Raw genomic sequence first — 15,748 nt, 5'->3', positions numbered from 1 at the left:
ATGGTCTGTTGTCACCTGGTCTGTTGTCACTGGGCAGCTTGACCGAGGACTTCCAGGTCTGTGTTAGTTTTTTGAGAACAATCTTGGGGTGAAGTTGGTAGTTGCCCTTTGTTGTTGTGAATTGAATCTGTTATTGTTTGGGAAATGTGTTCTGTCCTGATTTTGTCCAGGATTCCTTTGTGATACTGAGTGTTCCTTCTGTGCTCACACCACACACCTTCTGGTGTGTATGTGGATAGCTAGAAAGTTTTCCATCTGGTGAAAAGAATGTTGGTCTAAATGGTCTAAAATGTGGTCTGTTCATAGCCCTAGAATTTTTACGGTATTTTAAAATAAATCTGGGTTTAAAGTGTTGTCTAAAGTTGCTGAATTTTTGCATATTAAAAGTAAATGTCATTGCCCTGAATGTTACTTGGTGGGTCCCTTGTAACTGCATGTGATGTAAAGACATTGAGCGGGTGCCCTGCATGGTTTGTGCCGTTGCCGCCGCATTTGTATAAGGCAGCCGAAGATGTCCGGAGCTCCTGTTAGAACTCTTTTAAAATCATTGGTTGCAGCTACCTAAAACGGTGTGTGTTTTCCCTGTATAACATATGCTAGTGCCAGAGTGGCTAATTTCCTGATGACTTTCTGTCCTTGTAAGTCTTTCCATTGTAAACTGTCACCAAACTTAGTGGGGTCTAAGTATGGGGGATGCTTCTCCAAGCAATAGTTCCCCAATCACAGAGTGTCTCTACTCTGGCCAGGTTGGCTTGTGTTAACCTCAGATGTGTTCGTTTAAGGGTGGGTTTTCATTGATAGAAGTCGCCTGAAGCATTTCACATGCAGGTCACGGTGTAGGATTGGTTCCCAAGTCCCATACTGGAGTGGCATTTGACATCTGACTACAAGGAATTCTCCTATTTTGTCATCCTGCCCTGGACTATGTGTTCTGTTCCTTCCGCGCGCGTAGCGTCGGGCGTCAGCAGGCGAGGCTTCAGGCGCTCGGCGTGGGACGAGCGCAGGTGCGGCTTCTGCTCGTCAGTTGAGGCCTGAGCAAGGGGCCGTCGGCGAGCTCAGAGCTTATGCTTGAGGCTGGTGCGGTGCCCCCAGAAAGCCGTCCAGATGGTCACACCCCACGCACCCTGCGACTGGAGTTACCTGGTTAGGGCGCTGCCTGGGTACACCTTGCACATGACGCTGTGGCATGCCTGGCACTTTGTGCCTGATACAGCTGTCGGAGTTATTACAGTCCATTTTGTGTTCACAGTTCTCTATACATGTTGCAACTGCAAGTGGGAACTTTCTCTTCATTTCTTTTTCTGGTATTTCATTGTTAGCATATAGGAACCATGGATGTTTGTGCGTTGATTTTTGTGTTGTCCGAGTCCAATGCCACGATTTCCTGATCCACTCCCCTCCGAAGGACATGACACTTTCTCTCTTTCACTGTGCCAGCATTCCGGGGTGAAGCTTCTTGAACAGTCTTCTGTGCATTTGCAGATTTGTGTAGAATGGAGCTAGAAGTAAAATCGCTGAGTGAGGAACTTGCGTAGGTATTTCCAAATTGCTCCCCACTGGACTGGCACCAACCTTGCGGGCCTGCCACTCCTGTTTGCACCCTCGTCAGTGCTTCCTGTGGCCGGGTTTTTTAAACTTAACCTAATGGTTGTTAAAATCTTGTTTTTGTGCCCTTTTCTTAGGTTTAGGCCTCCTTTATCCAGAATACTAATTTGTTTCTTTTATAGGTCATTTCTAAATCTGGCATGATTTTGTATATTTTGCATATAGAATTTCTAACCATTTAGACAATTTCTTGTATGCTTTCTGAAGTTTTTGGTGTCATTTAAAGAATGTTTCCCCCATTCCAGTGTCAAAGTTATTTTGTCCACATATGGATATTTATTCCGGAATGGTTTTGTATATGCTGTGAGCTAGTATTTGTACTTATTTCTGTCAGTGTTTCTCTCTTACTGGTTGCATTAGTCACATTTTATTCTCTTAGCTGACCTTTTAGTGACTGTAAATTCCATATTCTCTGTTCCTTTGACAGTCTCCCTTAACCTGTAAGTAATCCCATGGAAAGTGTGATCTCGAACACACAATCTCCTTTGTCCTCCGGAACATACAGCTTTCTGTCTCTTGCCCCTCTTCCTCCTGACTACCCAGCACTGTTGTTTCCCCCACTTGGTATAGTTTCAGGTTTGCCCTTGTGCTCACCCATCTCTTCGTTTGCCACTGCTTTTCTGTAACCACCTCTTGTGCCTGGACTCATCTGCTACAACTGCATTTTCCAGCATTTCGTCCCATGCGGGACTGTGTACAATGCACTGCCTGTCCCGAAGCGTATTTTACCTGCACTGCGAATGCTAGTTTGGTTAGGCTGGGGATTCTAGGCCGACAGTCTCCTGCAGTATTGTAACCACCTCTTGTGTCTGGACTCATCTGCTACAACTGCATTTTCCAGCATTTCGTCCCATGCGGGACTGTGTACAATGCACTGCCTGTCCCGAAGCGTATTTTACCTGCACTGCGAATGCTAGTTTGGTTAGGCTGGGGATTCTAGGCCGACAGTCTCCTGCAGTATTGTAACCACCTCTTGTGTCTGGACTCATCTGCTACAACTGCATTTTCCAGCATTTCGTCCCATGCGGGACTGTGTACAATACACTGCCTGTCCCGAACTGAGGAGTGCAGTTCGTCTGCTACAACTACATTTTCCAGCATTTTGTCCCATGCGGGACTATGTACAATGCATTGCCTGTCCCGAACTGAGGAGTGCAGTTCGTCTGCTACAACTACATTTTCCAGCATTTCGTCCCATGCGGGACTGTGTACAATGCACTGCCTGTCCCGAAGTGTATTTTACCTACACTGCGAATGCTAGTTTGGTTAGGCTGGGGATTCTAGGCCGACAGTCTCCTGCAGTATTTTGAAACCGTCATCCCTTTTTCTTGTTGCTGCAGATGAGAAGTCTGCTGGCAGCGTAGTGCTAGTTCTTTTGTAAATGGTCTGTCCTTCCTGACAGCTTTAGGTTAGGCTCTGAGCCCAGGGCTGTAGTTTCACTGCACCATGTGGATTTGTTTCACTGATCCCACTTGGGATCGGCATGTCCTTTAAATCTGAGCACTCGTGTCTGTGAAAACCAGAGGGCCTCTCAGCCTGTGTTTGGATGGTGCCTGACCCCATTCTCCCCCTGGATCTGCTAGTGTAGACACTTGGAATATTTTTAAGCATGTCGTTCGGTTTTCCCTGTTTTAACTTTGGTCATATTTTCCATTTTTAACCCCTGTGCTGCAGGCTGAGTGACTACCTTAGCCTTCCAATTAACTAGTTCTCTGTTTAGTCTTGTCTTTGTAAAGAAGTTTGTTTCAACAATAATATCTAGAAAGTCTGTTTGGTTCTTTTTTTGAACTATGTTGGTTGATCTTATGGTTTCTATTGCCTCTTTTTTTTCTCCTCAAATTAAGGATTTTCATGTGAATGTGTCTTTTAGATGATTGCTTCTGGTGGTGCCAACTTCAGATACTGTCTGTACTTTTGTGTCTACATCATGACATCTAAGCTCCTCGTGGGGACCCTCTCCTGGCACCTGGAACTAGGGGAGCAGGCTTTTTCCCACCTCCATCTGTAGTTACCAACCAAGCGGCCTTGGTTCCCTTAGACACAGAGACCCCTGGTTTGGCACCGTCACCCCACAGGGTGCCCATGATCGCTGACTGAGTTCCCAGTGGGAAGTTCTAGGTAGTTCTGAGAATTTTTCCACATATTAGTCTGGCTTTTTGTGATGTTTAGTCATTTAACTATTAATATTTTCCTTCAGTAAAGTTACCTTCTTCATTTAGAGGGAGAAAAGGGTAAAATATTATAAGTCTTATAAAACTCCAAAGAAAAGGTGACACATGAATTTTTAAAAACAAATAGTTTAATTTCATTTTTATCTTTGGAAAAAGCAATATAACAAGCACTTTGACATGTCACCGTGTGTCATTTTTAACGGTACTACAGTTACTGAAAATGTGAGAATATATAACCTTTAAAAATCTCTAGAATCAAAGATTACCAGTGAAGATGAGAACAGATTGGTTTTAAAATGTATTTTTAGTAAATACTCCATTTTTGTTCTTTGTGTCTATGGAAATATTTGGTAGAAACACTGTACAAAATAAGGCAGACATTTGGAAAATTCATTTATAAAATTTTAGGGAAAAGGTGTTCAGTCCAAATTTCTTTTCCTTCACAGATCACTGAGCCAAGTCCATCGGTGATTAGAGCAGTTTGAGAGTTCTGGGTGCTGTACAGGAGGGTCTGGTCCTAGCTCTGGAATAAGATTTATGCAGAAAACAGGCTTTCAGAAAAGTGTAACAGATCAAATATTTCTATAGTTCCAATTGTCATTTTTATATTAGTTTGCATTATGGAAAGTCTGTGCAACAACACTTATGTAATGAATGAGTCATGTAAATTTTATGGCATTTAAAATAGGCTTTGAAATCTTAAAATTCATTTTAAAAAGCATTCTAATAACTATAGTACTGCTAAGACGATATTGTGAGAAGGTATTACTCAGGCTTCCCGGGAAGGTAGGGAGGGGAGGGTTAGGGAAGAAAGAGTGATTTCGGGGGTGGGAGGTAGGGTGGCAGGAAGGAAACCCTGAGACAAGCTCTCCTAGCAGAAGGGCCAGGGCACTGAGGACAGTGAGGTGACGGTGACACACCATTCGGACTCCGCGGGCGGCCGCAGGCTCCTCAGCTTCCTCTCGTCCAGGTCCTTCCAGTACTTGAAGTTGCCGTCCAGGTGCAGCAGCAGCTCGGGCAGGTCCACGAAGGCTGGAGGAGGAGACGGAAGTGAGGTCTCTGCCCAGCTCAGCGTAGAGCCTCGAGCATTTGGAGGAAGAGGGGACAAGGGGGGCAGTGCACAAAGGCCTAGGAACGCTGAGCAGACAGGAGGGGACACAGCAGGTGGCGTGAGCCCAGGTCACTGACGCCAGCAGCTCCGCTAGGGGCACCTGCTGAGCTGCTAACTAGTAAATAACTCGGGGAGCTCATCTGCTCTGTCAGCACCTTCGGGGCCCGGGTGTCGGGAACACAGCTGAGCGAGCCCCGCGGGGGCCCAGGGCCTCTTCTCTGAGAAGCTGCCCACACTGCAGGTTACAGCCAAGGGACGTGCACCGTCTGCTGCACAGTGATGCCTGGGGCCAGATGGCACCGGGGGGTGCGGCGTCAGCAGTAGTGGTTTTGAATCCTATGTTCTCTGCTGGGAGCTGTGCGGCCCCAAGTTCACGTCCTTACGGGGGGGGGGGGGGGGGCAGGGAACGGGCAAGTGCCCAGGGAGACTCGGGCCTCAGTGCCACTGGGCACTGGAAGCCCCCAGCATATTCTAGAGGCAGACAGTGTGTGTTCCGTCTGGTGCCCCGCCCGGGGCTAAGGACCGCGCCCTCAGAGCGCTTACCATCCCACGCGTCGAACATGCCTGTGATAAAGTAGTCAATGAACGAGATCTGGGACTTGGGGATGCTGCAGGTGTTTCTGTCGAAAACCGGCATCACCACAGGTAAGTCCTGCCGCTTCTCTTCGTCGGTCTGCAACATAGAAAATGCCAGAATTCCAAGACTTCAGGGTCTGCTCCTCGCCATGTGGTGAGTGGCCCACCAGACGCCAAGTTGTTCCCAGGGTGGGGACCTCTCTGCCGGCAGGGCCTGAGACACCCACCCCACCCAGTCTTGTCAACACCAAATGGGCTGACCCCACTAGCTGCCCCGCGCTGCTGCCCCTGGCACAGCTCAGCCAGAGCTCCGTGCTGAGTGAGACGCAGCCCCTGTGTGTGTGTGGGGGTGGGGGGGTGGGGTCCCAGTGGCTGCTTCACATCTCAGCCCAAAGTGTTTTATTTGAAAAGGCTCTAAACATCCTTGAGATCCGTGAGGTTAAAAAGCGTCTGGCATGAAGGGTTTTTATGTAGTCACGCGCCACTCGCGACGGGTGCGTGCTGCGAAGTGCGTGGTTAGTGATTGTGTGCTGGTGTGAGCGTCACAGACCGAGCTGGTGGCCACCAGGCTGCACACCTGGGCTGCCAGCCTGGACGGCGTGTGACGACCGAGGCCTGCAGGGGCTGTCGCACGGTGGTGTGTGTATCTGGAAAGGTGTCAAACACAGAAAAGGCACAGTAAAAATAAGGTGTAAATACTAAACAGCAGCGCCCTGTGCAGGGCACTCGCCAGGAATGGGGCTCGTTGGACCAGAAGTCGCCCTGAGTGAGTGAGGGGAGTGGGTGTGAAGGTCCCGCCGGAGGGGACTGCAGGAGCGGCCCTCCCCCTGCTCCCTCCTGACAGGCTGAGACGGGACGCGGAGCTGCCCGTGCTGCTCCCTGGACGGGACGTGGGCTGACTGACGGGCTGGGCGAGGCGCCGGTCGGTCGCCACCACAGGGACTGGGGCGCGAGGACCAGTAGGAAGCAGGGGGCACGCACTGGCGTGGCGGGTGGGTCAGGGAGCTCAGTGGTATCGTGAAAAGCGGGGGGTTTGCGTGGGGAGCGTGTAGAACTGAGGGCTCAGTATGTTGACTGTGGAAATGTGTGTTTGGTTCCATGGACCCTGTTCTGGCACCAAGGGCTCCCTGCTGCTTTATGAAGTGACGGGAGAAATGAAACGTCTGCTTTACGTCATTACGAGCTGTCCCCGCCCTGCCACGCAGCGCTTCTAGGGAAGTGGCAGCGGCCCTGACTCCCGTGGAGGTGGCCGCTGAGCCGTGTGCCGGGTAGTGGGCGTCCTGCACTCGGCAGCCGGCGCTGGGAGGCCGGTGGGGCGTGTGTGGCGCCGGGGACGGGCTCCCCGGTGCTGAGCCGGGGCCCCCGGGGGGTGCGGCTCCCGTCAGAGCGGAGAAAGAGGCCGCGTCTCACCTGAGAGAAATACTCCTCCGAGATGCGTGCGGCCCACTCGATGCACTGCTCCCGGGGCCGGCACGGGTTGGACACGTCCGCGCACTTGATCAGCATCCGTTTGATCAGAGTCCGGTTCTCGGGCGTCCTGAGCATAGTGTTTATGGCGTCTTGCTCTTGATCAGTTTCCTAAAACGTGAGAGGAATTCAGAGCCGTCAAAAGGGTCCCCTGGCGCCGTGCCTGGTCCCGCGGGAAGCGCCGCGAGGTCCAGGGGCCGCCATGGATGCTGAGTCCTCAGGCCCTCACGTGACGGGGGGGGGGGGGGGGGGGGGGGTCAGGCCCATGGGGCGCCGGCGGCCCCGAGGCTGATGAGCTGCGTCCCCGCCTGGGCTTTCTGCTCTTCTCACTCTAAATACTTCTCACAGTTGCCTTTTCTTTGTGTTGCACTAGCTCTGTCGTGCTCCCTTGGTAAGAACGCAAAGACTGGCTTTTATCTTTTATTTACTAAAAGAGAGTGAATTGAAAAAAGAGTTCTCTGCTCTCACCGGAAAGAGAGTCTCGTGTCCACCAGGCCCCCTGCTGCTTCTCATTACCTGCTGTGGACCCCAGCCCCGGGCAGATGTGACGGGGATGAGCTGTCGGTTCCAAGTTACTGACCCTTCCCTAACACTGCCGAGCGTGTTACGGTGTGCGAAGGACTCAGCCGTCATTTTCTTTTGATCTGCGCTCAGAAAAAGCTGTGGTGGGAGGCCTGCGAAGCAGGATTCTATACTCTGGCATTTTACAAACGCGGACACTGGGATGCGGACAGGTAAAGACACTTGTCCAAAGCCACTTAGCTGAGCACGTGGAGTAGGTGACAGGGCAGACACGTGGGCCTCAGGAATAGGGTCCATGAGAGAACATTCTCTAGGGACTGACCTGACCACAAATCCACACAGTAGACACCGTGTAGGACATGCCCACTCTACACGCAAGGCAACGGGGACGCAGAACTGGGCAGGCACTGCCTGGGAGAGGCCTGCTGGGACCCTCACCAGGCAGTTGTGTGGACTCCGTGCCTCAAGTCCAGAAAGGAGGCACACGAGGGTCCCCCTCCTGTGACAGCCAACAGAGGATGGTTGCTGCCACCACAGAATGTGCACAGTGGGGAGCAGCTGGTGAGAGACCCCCAGGGCTGCAACTGACCCCAGGATGCCCAAAAGGAGGGGAATGGTCCGCCCTTCTAAACTTTCACCGTCCCTTCAGAGGTTTTGTTTCGTTTTGTTTTTCTACCAAGTTGTGGCACTTTCAGTAATTTAACCAGTGGAAATGACATTCAGTAGGGCTGAGCCCCACACAGGCTCTCTTGGCAGCCACGCTCTCTTACCTTGTTTTCTTCTAGCGCCGCCAAGGGCTTGGTGACACTGTTGACAAACTTGTTGACATGCTCGAAATGCTTTGTCATCTCTGTGGCCAGGACCATGTCAATCACCGCCTGCCGCAGCGTCCGGTAGTCGTTCCTGTGTCAGACGACATACAAGAGGTTGCTGCAGACACGACCCAGTCCAGGGTGACAGGCACTCAGGAAAGCTGTGACTGAGGATGTGTAGCTGTAGCTGAAGTGCCAGTGGCACTGGGGTCTCAGGGTAGCAAGGGGAACCCCAGCAACAGAAGCTCAAGTCAGAAGCTTAAGGGCAGGACCTTCCAGAAGTGATGACCGCTTGTCACCCTATAGGGTCAGGCACGTGGTTTTTAGAAGGTAGTCGGGGTGAACAAGCTGCTCTCTGTGGTCATGGAGACTGTACCCCACACGGAGACCCAACTTTAGTGCCAAGGAACTTAGAGGGGAGACCTTCTGACAGCTGAGAAAGTCACAGGCAGTGCTCGAGACTTCTTCCTCCAGCCCTTGTTTTTATGTAATTTATAAAAATTTGTTTTTTTGAGGTATAGAGAATATGAAACCTGTATTCTGTTCCTATCAGAGGTTACTGATAGGTATACAAGTTACTAGGAATAAAACCTATTTAACGCCACCTCTGAAATTCTAGAATGTGGCAAAGGGGAGTTTAGTAAAATCAGGAGTCTCCTTTTTAAAAAATCCAAATTAATAAGTAGTCCTCATGACAACACTTTTTCCTTCTTTGGCTGATCTGGTATTAAGCCCCGTCCTGTATCAGGCATCACGCCAGACGCTGAGGGGACAGCGGTGCACAGAAGCTTAGGAACTGAGTCAGCTATTAGGCCAATAATGAGAAATATTTTTAAAATGTGACAAGTGCTACCAAGGAACTTGGGACTGAATAATTAACGTGAGGGGTCAGAGGAGTGATGTGTGAATAGAGAACGAGGAGCAGTTCGCTGGGTGCAGGAGGCAGAGGGGAGTGTTCCAGACAGAGATGGAAGACGACAGCTTCTCTGAGTCTCTAAAAGCTCGAGATGTCAGCATTCTACTTCCTTGTCTGGAAATGTCAAGACACAAAGTTGCCGAACCTTGAAAACACTGTGCCAAGTGAAAGATGCCAGTCACAAAAGAGCACAGATTGGGTATGTGTCCGTTTACGTGAAATGTCCACGAGTGGCAAATCATGGAGACAGGAAGGACGTCAGTTTGGGGGGTGGGTGAGGCGTGGCTGCTAATGCGTTTGAGGCTTTTAGGACGTAAAAGTGACCTAAAATTGATTGTGGTGATGATTGCACTCTGAATACCGGGGGTGCCACAAAAATGTTTACAAGGGGACACTTTGGTCAGCGCGGCTCCAGCAGTAGCTCGCCGTCATCAGAAGTGTGTGGACGCGGATGGGAGCCACTCTGAGCCCCACTTTTCACTGCAGAAGTCACACGTGGCTTGTACTCATCTTTCGTGATCGGTATATATTATTACAATTTTAATGCAGCTTTCCCTTCTAAAAATGTATATACATTTTTGGGGGCACCCTCTGTATACGAGAGACCACTGGATAGGATGTGAATTGATCTCGATAAAGCTGTTAGGAGGAGACCGCCGTGCTTTCCTGCCCACGCTTACCTCTGCATGTTTCTGAAGATGTTGCACTGTTCGTGTCGTGTGGTCAGCTGGAAGGCCAGGGCCGCGTGGTGGCTCTCCAGCACGGCAGTGTCATTGTACAGGATGGCCAGCTCGCTCCCGGCGTTGCACAGGAAAGAGTTGGTTCTCCCAGGGTGATCCACGTCATGAATGGTGGCCGCGATGAGAGCGGCGGCCTCATCGACTGGATCTAAACTTTGCTGAGAACGAGAGATCTTTCAAAACTGGGGCACCGCGTTGAGAGCAAGGAAGCCTTATGTAAGTGTTCTTTCTGCCCCGTTTAACGTGAGAATATTTCAGATTTCTATTATGCAAATCCAGTTTCCCTACCCCTACTGTGACATCCTGGATTAGGAAACATTCCCAGATTCTCAGGATCACACAAGCTAAGGACTTACCAGCTGCAAAGCGTCCTCAGCAGAGAGGAGTAAATGGGTGGATTTTACGATGTGAGTCACATCTCAATAAATGCTATTAAAATTGTTTTCAGTTAGCTTTCCCTGAGTCTGAGAGGACAGGCAGGGCCCTTAGGTGGCTGCACGTGTCTGTAGGTTCGGAGCGAGACCCCAGAAGCATCGCCTTCTCCCGTTTTTGCTAGATTTCTCCCTGGGACCAACTCCTGCTCCTCATACCCCGTGGAATGCTGGGGTTGTGTCCTGAGTTAACACATTGACTCCCCAGAGCCCCCCCGCGGCTACAGCCTTCCTGGGCCGGGCTGCTCGTGTGGGGACGGTCGCTCCTGAGCAGCCGCACCGCGTGGTGGGGGCGGAGGCAGCAGCAGCACAGCTCACCTTGATCCTGTCCCTGCAGAGGAAATAGGCCGTGGCGTGCAGCACGTCGGCGGAATGCGTAGAATTGTGGTAGGGGTTAGAGGAGTGGTAATTGGCTTCGATAATTTGTAACCACGATCTCAGCGTTGTCTCGGAGCAGTTTAAGAACTCACAGATTCCAAAGCGAGCAAAGATTTTGAGACCAAGATAAATTAGAGGCCTAGAGAGAAAAAAGATTCATACATCGAAATGCAGCCGAGAAACAGGCTGAGTGTCTCCAGCCCTGAACAGGTTCAGATACAACAAGCAAACCCGAGTCAGATTTCAGAGTGGGGAGCACGCAACGTGGCGTGTGCCTGTGGCCTCGGGGCTCTTGGCCCCACTGGCCGGCTGAGGTTTGCTCCCCGTGCCTCCTCCTCACTCGTGGATTCCTCAGCATGTGCGTGTTTGTCACCAGGCTAAACTTGTGGCACCTTGAACCCTATCTTCTCCTTAGGACTCTGGCTAATGGTGGGTGCTGAGCATGGAGGTTCCCCTCAGAAGGGGACCCACTCACTGCCAAGTCGGGCGGCCTCCCTTGAGAAGCCACCCGCTCCAGCACCCGGCCTCTGGCTTGGAAGGTCACACTGCTCAGAAGGGTCTGAGGTGATCAGGCCAATGGGACCTGCCCTGGCCCGATGCACGTGTCACCTGCCAGGCGCATGCTTTCCCCCCGTCCGTGCCGTGTCGGGTGCGTGGAAGCAGACAAAAGGCTGACTCAGCGTGAGCTGGGCCGGGGCTGTCCACGGACACTAAACCCAGGCTGGGATGCGACGTGATGCGTTACCCCGTGGTTATTCCAAGAGAGCACCCCACTCCTCTCCTGCCACTGCCTCTGTCACCCTGAAGGGTGGCCTGGCTGGCATCCGCCGTGACATCTGTCTCCTGTGCGCCTGGCCAGCCAAGCCCCTTCAGCTAACAGTCCTGGTCCAGCCAGGAGGAAACGGAAGGTCCCCATCCTCCCGCTCTGGTCACATCCAGCCGAGGATGACTGGAGTTTTGGGTCTCCCCACGCCTGTCACTGAGCACAGCAACTCAGATCAGGGGACAGCTCCTCTCAGATGTCTGTGTTTGTGCATTTCTCGTTTTTAGTGTTAGACTCTGGGTGGGGTCTGTGCCGCCATCTCAGTATGTGACTACTGAGAGAAATCCACATCCGTATTTTTAAGAAAAAACACTGCCATGTGGAGCAGTAAGCTCCTTGCGCAATTTCACTTTCCCTGAGTCGGCTGCCTTCAGGAGGCCTGAACCCTGGCTTCCCTCCGATCCCCTTGTTGAGGCCCAGGCCCCGGGTGACACAGGGACACCTGCTGCCCTGCCAGTCTTTCCTGAGCCTCCTTCCCCGGGGACCAGGGCCCGGCTCTGCAGAACCCACACTCCCGGGGGCTTCCTGCACAGGCAGGCCCTTGGCAACGTGCTCTGCCTGCTGAGCTCCCCGCGCGCCCACCTTTTGTGCGTGACCGCCTCCAGCTCAAAGATGTTGAAATCCCAGCACTCGTCCTTGTCCATGGCCCGGGCTATCCGCGACGGGACGTCATGAAGGGACGCGGGCACTATCAGACTGCTGGGGACCTGCTGCAGGTCTGCAAAGGCACGTAATGTGGAGAAGTAACCATGGCGTCACTGTTTCTGCACAAGAACAGTGCTTTGTTTCTGCGCTCGGAGAACACACCAAAAAGCTGCTGACTAATGAGAAAAACTATCGGAAAAATTGATTTTCATCACTGAAGCGTGACTTTAATGTAATAGTGAGCCAAAACTTTAAAAAGGAAAAACTTACTTTTTGTTGAAAGAACATATTCATTCCCAGATAGTCTTCGCAAACCATCCTGGTAAAAATCAAGGAAACAAGAAAAGGAGAAGTCACAACTATTCTTTCCTTCCTGAGGCCGCAGGACAGGGCCCCAGAGAGCAGCTACAGGCAGCCCTGTCCATCACTGCGCCCACAGCTGCCTCGGGATCACCGCCCTGGTCACCACCGCTCGTGGTCACTCCCCGGAGAGCGCAAGCCTGACGCTGCGAGGACTGGCTGAAGCAGGGGCAGGACAGCCCCCGGGGCCAGCTGGCACTTGGGACAGTTTGGTTTCTTCCATAAGACACCCCTCTGCCCTTGACCCTTGCCCCCCTCGTCACCCTAATGGACGCCAGGCTTCCTCTGGGAAGCTGGATTCTTCCTCGCTCTGCAAGCACCCTCACTCCACCCAGCAGACTTGCGGGGCTGCTCCCAGACCACCAGCACGAAGGGGACAAACAGCGATGCAATGACAGCTGCTCTTCCCTAGTGAGACCCCTATACTAGCTGGGCTGGAGGAGGCATCCAGGACCCCTCAAGAGCCCACGTACAAAGCCCTCTTCTGGGGAAATAGGCCCAAGCCTTTCCTTCCCACGGAGTCACCACACAGGGTGTCAGGAGGGAACGCCTGCCCCTCCGCTGCGGCTGCTTTAAACATACTGTCTTTTCGGTTTGTTAATGTGGTGTGCAGCATTTCGTCTATGTCTGTTTTTCTGCCCCCGTTTTCAGAATGAAGTTTTATTGACATAAATTACTCGTAGCACGCCTAACCCCAAATAGAGCACCGGCTCAGCAGACTGTCTGGAAAACTCTCCTCCCTTTGTTCCACACCCAGGTCCCTGGGTGGAAGGCAGCAGATGGGTGATGGTGTGGACAGAGGGCAGCGAGCCCGGGTGACGTGCAGAGAGCTCGGCGTGGCAGCCCATGAGCAGGTCCCCGGAGCACAGACAGGCGGCAGCCTGGCCAGTTTCTACTCACAGACATGAGGCCCCCGACCAGGTCGCTGGCATGAGGATCGTCGTCCTTAGCACCGAACTGCGGTGAGTATAGTTCAGTGGTTCTTAGAATTTCCAGCACGCGGTCCAAGGCTTCTATCACAGGCATGGGGCTGTTTTCCTGGGCAGCACTGATGATATTGATTACCTACAATAATGAAAGACAAGAGTTGTTATAACTTTAAAAACAATGGGACAGCCAGGCTGGCCAGGCCGCTGAAGGATAACAGACGAGGTGGCTGTTCCCGCCACATGCCCTCTGCAGAGGAAGCAGCTCCACATCACAGGGCAGCGCTGGGATGGTCGCGGGTCCCTGCTTCTCCCCAGTGGGGACGATCAGTGGGGAGAAGAGGGGTTGTCTGTGCTCGTGGAGGCCTCACCTTGGTGATGGGCGCCTCGATGGTCATGGAATGAATCCGGGCCATGGAGGAGTGTCGTCTCTGGCTGGCTCCTGTGGACACAGCACATGAGCAGACATCAGGACAGGCACAGCCGAGGGCTCCGTGCCCTCCCCCAGCCCCGGCCTCAGTGTGCCCGCTGCACCGGGGGGTAGGAGCAGGACCACATGGTCGCTGACCAGCCTGGCTCCTGGCCTGACCAGCTCTGCTTCCTTCAGTTCTAGGCACAGGATGCACGTGCCCCCAGACCGAATGTCTGATGTCACCGGCCAGAGAGAAAACAGAGGCGACGACAATCTAGTAAGCCAAGGCCAAACAGTCTCTTTCGTGTGTCTAACAATAAGGCTTTATAACTATGCAGCTTGCCACTCTCTGGGAGTAAAAGTATTTTGGAAGACAGTTACACAGACTCTTTGTTTCATATGTGGCAAAGCGATAAATACAACTCATCACGAACTGAAATACATGAATTTCTGGTTATAGTTTTCAAGGCAGCCTTTGCTGCTTTCCACTGTTGTGCTTTATCTAGACTAATTAGGTAAATACCTCAAATAAGGCAAGCAGAACCGCTTAGGCTCTAGGCGGTGCTCCTGTCAAGGTGGGGTTCCTTTGGGGTGGGTGGTGGGGGAACCTGGGCACTGACCAGGAAGGAGAAAATAATCAGAGTTCTGTCTGTCCCCCTGAAAGTCCTTCTGTCAGGCCAAATACTCTGTACCACAGACCTTGCAGGACCACAGTCTAGTGTAGCAGCTTTGTGTTTCCAGATTGAGGCCGAAGGAGAAACACTGCTAGGTTGAGCAATGCTAATTTGGTGACCAGCATATGGTTGTCAACTTTCCATTGTACCCAACTGGTCATTAAACCAAAAATAAAAACCACTATTATTTTATCACCATATCATGAAATGACTTGTTCTCATTTAAAAATGTAATGAAAGTGACATGCTTACAAAAAGCAAATAGTATAAGTACAGTAAAGTTAGAAAAAGAAAAGGTATAAAGATTGTCGTGACTCTGAATGCGGAAATGTCCAAAAGAACATACAAACTCCATTCTTGGGATCACTGAGTGCTAGCAGCAGAGGGGGAGGGGGAGGGGAGGGGATCCCAAGACAGTTCCCTTCCCAGGATGGCTACAGCTCAGCAATGGGCCTTCTGCTGTCCTGCGCTCTCCACAACTACGCCCTGTACTGCGCCCTCATACTCCCCCCCCAGAAAAAGAAAACTGCAGACTATGTATGTGTGTACTTCGTGTTCCCTCCTCCCAGACCTTGCACGTGTGTGTGTGCTCTCCTCCCTGCTCCCAGACCACAAATACATGTGTGCTCTCCTCCGTGACAGACACCAACAATGCATACTGTAACTTGTTCCACTTGGTGGCCAATGGATTTACGGTCCTAGCAACAAGTGGCGGCCTCCGTGGCAAAGGTGTGTGTGTGAGTGCAGTGGTGTATGTGTATATTTTTATTTATTTTCCATTGCTGTATTGGGTAGTGGTTATATGAGTGTAGAGAACTATCAAAACTCATTAAACTGAACACTTAATACCTGAACTTTGATATGTAAATTATAGAGCAAAAAGAAGAGTGGTTAAGAAGCAAAAACATAAAGCACAACGTTTAACTCGTAGAGAGAAATGGACAAAGTCATCCAAAGGCTGAGAAGTCAGTGTGGGTGAGGACAGCTGCGGGCATGTGACCTGGCCCCTGCCCTGCCCTGATCAGGGGCTGTGACAGTGACAGCCACCATGAAGACAATGGCTGCTACGCTGCTCTCACCAGACAACACACACACTCCTCTGTGGACAATGGAATTGTCCCCATTTACAAGGAGGAAATGGAACCACAGAAGTCTGGCCCTAGGCTGCATGGACGTCGA

The 15,748-nt window shown here is 51.6% G+C and overlaps 1 protein-coding gene and 1 long non-coding RNA gene across 5 annotated transcripts in view; one reads left to right on the top strand and one right to left on the bottom strand.

Moving 5' to 3' along the window:
- Nucleotides 1–3,886: 3,886 nt before the first annotated feature.
- Nucleotides 3,887–15,748, bottom strand: part of PDE8A (phosphodiesterase 8A) — a 108,502-nt gene continuing 96,640 nt past the window's right edge. For 3 of the 4 annotated variants that reach the window (XM_019743466.3, XM_019743465.3, XM_019743463.3), the window contains 11 exons: nucleotides 13,855–13,925; nucleotides 13,458–13,622; nucleotides 12,468–12,516; nucleotides 12,135–12,270; nucleotides 10,670–10,868; nucleotides 9,861–10,078; nucleotides 8,223–8,355; nucleotides 6,874–7,041; nucleotides 5,431–5,560; nucleotides 4,697–4,808; nucleotides 3,887–4,299 (listed from right to left, as the gene is read on the bottom strand). In XM_019743466.3, coding sequence (XP_019599025.2) covers nucleotide 4,299; nucleotides 4,697–4,808; nucleotides 5,431–5,560; nucleotides 6,874–7,041; nucleotides 8,223–8,355; nucleotides 9,861–10,078; nucleotides 10,670–10,868; nucleotides 12,135–12,270; nucleotides 12,468–12,516; nucleotides 13,458–13,622; nucleotides 13,855–13,925 — 1,382 coding nt within the window. In that variant the 3' untranslated portion in view covers nucleotides 3,887–4,298. The remainder of the gene's footprint in view (nucleotides 4,300–4,696; nucleotides 4,809–5,430; nucleotides 5,561–6,873; nucleotides 7,042–8,222; nucleotides 8,356–9,860; nucleotides 10,079–10,669; nucleotides 10,869–12,134; nucleotides 12,271–12,467; nucleotides 12,517–13,457; nucleotides 13,623–13,854; nucleotides 13,926–15,748) is intronic. The other variant, XM_019743464.3, reaches the window with a different exon arrangement.
- Nucleotides 12,264–14,767, top strand: LOC109453629 (uncharacterized). Its single transcript, XR_002138342.3, has 2 exons — nucleotides 12,264–13,519; nucleotides 14,091–14,767. It is a non-coding gene; the product is annotated as an uncharacterized LOC109453629 (long non-coding RNA).

This window comes from Rhinolophus sinicus, chromosome 13, assembly GCF_057876585.1.
Source record: "Rhinolophus sinicus isolate RSI-liver-muscle chromosome 13, RSI-T2T, whole genome shotgun sequence".
In the NCBI taxonomy this organism is placed as follows: domain Eukaryota; kingdom Metazoa; phylum Chordata; class Mammalia; order Chiroptera; family Rhinolophidae; genus Rhinolophus; species Rhinolophus sinicus.
Note: the sequence above shows the minus strand (reverse complement) of the source record. Positions and strands in the feature narration are given on the sequence as shown.